This window comes from Trichinella spiralis, assembly GCF_000181795.1.
Source record: "Trichinella spiralis strain ISS 195 chromosome Unknown Scfld1, whole genome shotgun sequence".
NCBI classification, from domain to species: Eukaryota; Metazoa; Nematoda; class Enoplea; order Trichinellida; family Trichinellidae; genus Trichinella; species Trichinella spiralis.
Genome location: NW_003526940.1, coordinates 390296 through 397464, shown reverse-complemented (window position 1 = coordinate 397464; position 7169 = coordinate 390296). Strand labels below are relative to the sequence as shown.

Here is a 7169-nt window from a genome sequence, read left to right as displayed (position 1 = left end):
GGGGGGAATTTTCCCGCGGGGGAAAAGTTTTTATTTTTTGATGGGAAGGGCAATTTTCCATTTAACCAAAAATTGGCCGATTTTTTTCCAAAATTTATTTAAATTATGAAATATTATTATGACCCGCCCCCAAAAAAAAATTTTTCATTATTTTGGGGCTTTAACCATTTTTTTTTTGTTTCCCCTGGACCAAAAATCCTTCCAAAAAAAAAATATTCTTTTAAACCATTTAAGGGGTACTCCCCCACCGGTTTTTTCCATTTGCCATTTTTTTGGGTTTTTTTCAAAATAGCCATAGGCTTGGGAAACCCATCCCTTTAATTTTTTGGAAAATATTGAAAACCAGTTTATTTGGAAATTTTTGTTAAAATAAAAGAAACCAATTCCCTGGGGACAATATAGATTAAACAAAATTTTGTTCAACCAATAAAAAAATTCATGTTCCATCAACATCCATGATTTTATTATGGTTCATTTTTATTATTTTTATTTTTGGGTATATAAGCGTTTGAATGTGGAATAAACAATGCTGTTTAGGGAGATGTATAATATTGCATAAGAATAACTGAAAATAGTCATACTACATACAGTTTATTACCCTGTGCTGCAACTGTTTCTTGTATTAGCAATCTATTCTTTTAATCTCATTTACTGCATAAAGTGCAGCTTAACGATCAGTGGCTGACTAAAATTTGGAATAAAATCATACTCATGAAAGTGACAATTTAAGGGAAGTCAGCTTCTGAATTTGCGTTTTGTGAGCTGTCCAGATGTGGTCCAGTAGCAAGCAGTTTTCAGCAAGTGTTTCACGCACTAAGGCTAACAGAACTCTTGGGTAAAATTTCAGAATTCGTATGAAAAATTGTGAATGCAGCGTCAACAATTTCAATTTATTCACGATGATGCCAAGGCAGATGTTGAAAAACAACAAGGTGATTAAAATTGAAGGTAAGACAAAGGTCAAAGTTTCAATTGCAGAATTTAAAATTAACAGAATAGAAATTTTTAATTTTTATTGTTGTTGTCTTGCTTTCGCGATTCTGCAGTTACGACGGCCTGCTGTTGCGGTATGTGCTTTGTTCATGAAAGCAGCGCGTACAAAGTAAAATTACTCATGTAAACAGAAAACACTGGCCATATTCTAAAGTTTGTGTAACATGTAACGCGTGTGCTCTTTGCTATTATTAATCAGCTGCGTTTTTTCATGTTGTGCAGCGGAGGCAAACTTGTCTGTTGCATGCTTGGCATGCTTGTTGTTCTTGTCATCCACAGCAGGCAAACCTTTAAAAGCAATTATCAAATGAGATAATGCCCTGAGCTTCCGGGCGTTACATTATTTCCCCCTTCTAGAAGAGCGTTTTAAATCGAGTCCACACATGACGCATTTGTTGCATTTTCCATGAAACTGAGAATTGTGAAACTATTCTCATTACTTGTCTTTTTAGGTGCTATTTTTTTCTCCATGACATAAAGGGTCTACTACCCGAGTGTACTTCAAAGGCGGGGTAGACTCATTTTTGCCATCAAAGACATGCCGCCTCGAAATTTGATTGGCTATAAATTTCCCATCCAAATTTAATTGGCTTTAAATTTCATTGGTTTACAAGCTGACTAACTTTCATTGATTGTCGTTGTGATGAATTTTATTTGTTATCGCGCTGCGAAATTTCACTGGTTGTGGCTGTGATGAATTTTATTTGTTTTCGCGGACCTAAATTTTACTGGTTGTCCTTGTAATGCGTTCTATTTGTCAAATTTCAGTTTTTCTTCAATGGTCAGTTTGCTGATATTCAAATCTATACTATTTATATCCTATATATATTTAAAAAATTACTGTTTAATGGTACTTATTTAATGAAATTAATTACAGTTAATTATTTAATAATATTCAGTAAAATGGTGAATCCACCGCGCAAGTTTCCAAGTGATCTTTCTTACTAATAGCATCCGTGGCTTTTAAATTTGTACACATTGCACCCCTGCAGCCTATTTTATATCAAAATAAACTATTCTTTAAAAACAGTAAACACATGATGCACATTGAGTGTACACTGTGGAACATCCCTGATATTTCTTCTGTTTGCCGGTGTTTCAGTTTGTATGCCCTCGCTTCAAAAACAAGGGACGTTTTACTGCAACGGTTGCTTACAAGAAGCAAATCAGAATTATCAGACATAAAGAGAACAAGGAATAGTAAAAGAAAAAATTTTCGTCTGAGACCTTAAGCATTGTCCATAGGAATATCAACCTTCTCCTATGTTTTGTAACTGAATGTTTTGCTTGTTCAAATTTTTTCTCGATTCAATGTCCACTTCCATGCAAGATGTAGGAAAATCGATAATCTGTCTGAAAAATTTGGAAATGGGGCCAACAGTTTTAATTTATCCACAAATGGCGCACCAAAGCTGATATCAAAGTATGCAATATCCTCTGCCCCGTGAAATGAAAAAGCTTCAGCAGCTGTTCTGCTTGGTGCTGTCCAACGCTTTCTTTCCGCTTTCTAAGTGCTTTACTTTTATCCATCCACGTTGATAAATATTGTTTCAAAGAATGTCAACCAACAGTTGCTTTGCTCGTAAGATAAATTACGTTTTAGCTAGCAATTTAACGAGATTTATGCACAAGATGCTTTTCATTTTGTCAGAAACTTTTCTGAAGAGTAGCTAAGGGCTATTCAAGTACAAAGGAAAATTTTATCTTTACTCTCTTCACTGTTTCTTTGGCTTCCGTTCACCAGAGTTATTGTTTTTCTTCTTATGTTTCATGTTAATAAAAAAATAAAAATCTTGAATTTTATTTAAAAATAAAGAAACATGTGGTTGTACATTTTGTGTAAATTTTAAACTGTTTTTCAACATCTGAACTAAACTGACTAGTGCGTTGGTGTACACTTAAGTTGCCATTACTTTACCATTTGCATTTGTAACCTTCCAACTTGTATTTTCAATGATAACGAAATGTTGAAGGGAATAACGAGACTAAACCGGCAAATTTCAACAAGCAACAAAGTTAGTTACAAACCGTAGGAGCAGAATTTTACATATAATCAGAGGTGAACCCCGTTTTCACCATTTTACCAGTTTTCTGTTCTGTGTGCTTGACTTCGCTTTGATTCATCTTCTTTCATGGCTGCTGATTTGCATTTGGTTTTAAATAATCGAAATAACTACAACTTAGTGTATGAAGGTAGAGTTCATCTCCTAAGACACACAAATTTTGAAGACAAACAGTGGGTTTGCCAACGGGTAAATAATATTTCATTATTATAATATGCTATTTTTATCAGTCAGCATTCTGATTTCTCATGCAGGTGAGAAGTGGATGTAGAGGTACAGTTTACACCAACCTCGAAGTAAACACGGTTTTGAGAACAGCACCGCATGCAGTAACGTGCACTGCCGACGACTACATATTGTATAAAATGGAGAAGAAGAACACTCTTTAACGCCGCGCAGGGGAGGAAACAAAGCCAGTGCCGCAGATATATAACGAAGAATGTAGCAATGCATCCACCAGTTTGGAAACTGCTAGTCAGTTTCCAACATACAAAAAAGTGGAAGCGGCCATGTACAGAAGCCGGGCCAAACGTTTTCCACCACTGCCAGCAACACGCCAGCAGCTGGAAATTCCAGCACAATGGCGTGTTACGAAGTCTGGCCGGCAGTTTTTGATGTATAATAATGTACATAATTCTGTTTTAATATTTTGTACAGATGAAAATATACGGGAGTTGGCTGGACATACTGTCTGGTGCATGGATGGAACATTTAAAATTGTTCCTGAATGGTACCATCAGATGTTCAGCATTCATGTGTTTAAAGAAGGTAAATTAATACCACTTGTATATTGTTTAACAGTTAGAAGAGATCTCCCAACATATCATGAAATTTTCGATAATTTAATTTTAAAAGCGGCAGCGTTAGGGGTTGTCCTTCAGCCGCAAACTGTGATTTGCGATTTCGAAACTGCCTTTATCCCTGCGGTGCAGGCATCGTTCCCGGGCGTTCAAATACAAGGTTGCTATTTTCACTTCTGCCAAGCAGTTCTGCGGAAAGTGGCAGAGCTTGGATTGTGAACCAGGTACCTTCACGAAGCGGAAACAAAAAAGAAGATCAAAATGCTGATGGCAACAGCATTTTTGCCACTTCCTGAGGTACCTGCTGCCGTGGGTCTGCTTGGCAGAAACGTTACGGGTCTAATAGCAGCCTTGTTTGATTACTTCCGAAGAGAATGGATGACCCCCAACAAGCTGCCGTTATGGAATGTATATAATGTACAGACACGAACAAATAATCACTTAGAAGGTTGGCACTTGAAAATGAACCGGCAAGCGGGGAAACATCACCTCAGCTTTTATGAACTGCTCCAATTGCTGATTGATGAGCAAGGATCAACGGAAACGTTGATTCAGCAGGTGACGTCAGGACGCGTTACCGCCAACGATTTACGAATAAAGAACAGTAAATATGAAGAGGTGCAGCTACGCATAACAGCGTTGACTGCTGAATATGATGGCGGAACGCGTACAATGGAGCAGTTCTTAAAAGCTGTTGCGTATGATGTCCCTGAGCCGATTAACTTCTGAGTGCCACCTTCCCTGCACCTTTATTTTATATTTTCTTATTCTTCGTAGTGTTTATTCTTGTTTGTATTATAGTATATCATATTGCAATGTCTTGTATTGTGTTGTATTATAATGTTGTATTGTATTGTCTTCTATATAGTTTTATAGTTTTTACCACTGAATAAATTTTCACCACTGAAAATTATAATTATCTAATTCACAACTTGGAAAGGATACTTTTGAACAAGTTCTATAAAATGCTGTATAGTACACAAGCAATAAACTGAGTTAGCATACCTTAAAGATAAGCAAATTTCTATGGTGTGATCAGCATATACACAAAAATGTAATCGGAAGAAAATTTGCTTTTAAGATTATAATTTTGAAATGATAGTCAACTTTTAATTTTACTTAATGCTACTACTAATATATGTGGAATAAAAAAAGTTAAGCTTTGAATATCAGAAAACTGACCATTGAAGAGTAACCGAAATTCGACAAATAGAAAGCACTACAACGACAACCATTAAAATTTAGGTTTGCGAAAACAAATGAAATTTATCACAACCACAACCAGTGAAATTTAGCCGCGCGACAACAAATAAAATTCACCACAACGACCACCACTAAAATTTAGTTGCGCTCATTGGCTTGAAAACCAATAAAATTTAAAGCCAATCAAATTTTGAGCGGCATGCCTTTGATGGCAAAAACGAGACTAAACCCTTCAAAGGCATGCCGCTCGACGTTTGATTGGCCTTAAATATCATTGGTTTTCATGCCGGCTAAATTTCATTAGTTGCTGTTCCGATGAGTTTAATTCGTTGTCGCAAACCTAAATTTTTACTGGTTGTCATTGTAATGCGTGCTATTTGTCAAATTTTGATTTCATTTTAATGGTCAATTTTCTGATATTCAAAGCTTTACTATTTATCTGCTGTACATATGTATATATATTAGAAAATTACTATTTTATTATATTTATATAGTGAAATTACAATTAATTATTTAATGAAATTCAATGAAATGGTGAATCCACGTGATCTTTCTTACAAATAGCATCCATAACTTCTAAATTCAATTTATACTTTAACTTAAACTTGTATTTAACTTCATCAAATTAAGAAACAAATTAATAGAAAGCAATCTTTTGAACAAGGTCTTTAAAGTGCTCAATAGTATACACGCAATAAACTAAGTCAGTTTAAATTAAAGTAAAGCGAATTTCTTAGATCTGATCAGCAGTTCTATGAATATAATTATACACAAAAATGAAACCACAAGCAAATTTGTTGATAAACTTATAATTTTAAATTGCTAGTCAGCTTTTAAATGTATAATTTAGCTACTACTAATATACATATAGAAGATCAGTAAAGCTTAGAATAAAAAAGTGACCATTAAAAAGAAACCAAAATTTGACAAATAGAATGCATGAAAATGACAACCAGTAAAATTGAGATTCCCAACAGCGAGTAAAATTCATCGCAACAACATCTAATGAAACTTAGCCGCCGTGTAAACCAATAAAATTCAAAACCAATCAGAGTTCTACGCAAAATATACAACCAATCAAAGTGTGAAGCGGCATGTCTTTGATGAATACTCAGGGTCTACCCCGACATAAAGTTGAAGTAAGTAACACGAAAATTTCACAGTATATAGTTAAATGAATTAAATTAATTGAAGTTATAACATAAACAAACATGTTTTATTCACATTTACCTCGCGCATCATAAAAATTTGCAGCATTGATTACAAAAAAGGCAAAATTAACCACTTTTGTTGAAATTTCAGCGGTATTGTTTATAGAAAATTTCTCACGAAGATGGATAAAATTCGTAGTTGCATTGTTTATGCAATGTAGCGGACGATGTGGAACAAGAGCAGAGAAGCTACCGTAAACAGAGTGATACTTGAACATCAGAAAAGTATTACGGTTTTACGGTGGTTGTAGCGGGTGAACGAGCGTTGATTCTGGAATTTTACTATGGTGGATTGGTGACGGTCCTTGTTCAGAGTTGTTTAAACATTATTCTCTTTACCTGTGTTGTGAATGCGGCAATGTCATCGGGGAAGCGCGAACCCGGAAGAAAGGGCAGCAGAGGCGGCGGAAGCCAGAGGGAGCACCTGACGGCGCGGAAGAAACCGCCGGTCGATGCTACTGTGTTTATAGCTCGGTTGGGGTGACGAACGAGCCCGCATGAGTGAGCGGCTCGTTACAGGATCAAATGATAACGACGCTGGTTACAGAACAAACAGAGCAATGACATTAAAAATAGAAAAGGCAAATTATTACTACATTAGCTACATTTGGTAAAAATTTAGTAACGAACCCTCAACCAATCACAGATGAACGTTGAGTAGCCAATGAAATAGCAGAAGTGAATAGCCAATTAGGGACCTATCTACATCAGCCAATCAGAGAAGACCATACAAAAGCCGAAACCAGAATCGAGCGGTCAAAAATAGTAAGCACGATATATTAAAAAAATATAAAAATAAAAATGAAAAAATGAAAAAATTCACATTTTTGATTCGTAAACAACTTTGTGGAAATATACTTAGAACTAACGCTGTTGTATTTTTTTCAGTCACTTTTTCA

At 35.4% G+C, this 7169-nt stretch overlaps 3 protein-coding genes across 3 annotated transcripts; all 3 read left to right on the top strand.

Annotated features, from left to right (window-relative positions):
• Positions 1 to 3503: 3503 nt before the first annotated feature.
• On the top strand, positions 3504 to 4075 carry Tsp_07148 (hypothetical protein). Its single transcript, XM_003381434.1, has 3 exons — positions 3504 to 3663; positions 3714 to 3824; positions 3912 to 4075. The coding sequence occupies exons 1-3, from the start codon at positions 3504 to 3506 to the stop codon at positions 4073 to 4075; spliced, it is 435 nt and encodes a 144-aa protein (XP_003381482.1).
• A 42-nt stretch (positions 4076 to 4117) lies between these two features.
• Positions 4118 to 4585, top strand: Tsp_07149 (conserved hypothetical protein). Its single transcript, XM_003381433.1, has one exon. It carries the CDS (start codon positions 4118 to 4120, stop codon positions 4583 to 4585), a length of 468 nt encoding a protein of 155 aa, XP_003381481.1.
• A 1577-nt stretch (positions 4586 to 6162) lies between these two features.
• On the top strand, positions 6163 to 6754 carry Tsp_07150 (hypothetical protein). Its single transcript, XM_003381432.1, is given in 3 exon segments — positions 6163 to 6198; positions 6410 to 6473; positions 6492 to 6754. 3 exon segments carry the CDS (start codon positions 6163 to 6165, stop codon positions 6752 to 6754), a joined length of 363 nt encoding a protein of 120 aa, XP_003381480.1.
• The last annotated feature ends 415 nt before the right edge of the window (positions 6755 to 7169 follow it).

What these genes read in the sequence shown, in the direction of transcription:
- Tsp_07148 (XM_003381434.1), top strand. Translation starts at nt 3,504, where the DNA reads ATGCATCCACCAGTTTGGAAACTGCTAGTCAGTTTCCAACATACAAAA. An exon ending in GTTACGAAGTCTGGCCGGCA is followed by an intron (nt 3,664 to 3,713) that starts GTTTTTGATGTA and finishes TATTTTGTACAG; the next exon opens with ATGAAAATATACGGGAGTTG. An exon ending in CATTCATGTGTTTAAAGAAG is followed by an intron (nt 3,825 to 3,911) that starts GTAAATTAATAC and finishes TAATTTTAAAAG; the next exon opens with CGGCAGCGTTAGGGGTTGTC.
- Tsp_07149 (XM_003381433.1), top strand. Translation starts at nt 4,118, where the DNA reads ATGCTGATGGCAACAGCATTTTTGCCACTTCCTGAGGTACCTGCTGCC.
- Tsp_07150 (XM_003381432.1), top strand. Translation starts at nt 6,163, where the DNA reads ATGAATACTCAGGGTCTACCCCGACATAAAGTTGAA. An exon ending in TACCCCGACATAAAGTTGAA is followed by an intron (nt 6,199 to 6,409) that starts GTAAGTAACACG and finishes TAAAATTCGTAG; the next exon opens with TTGCATTGTTTATGCAATGT.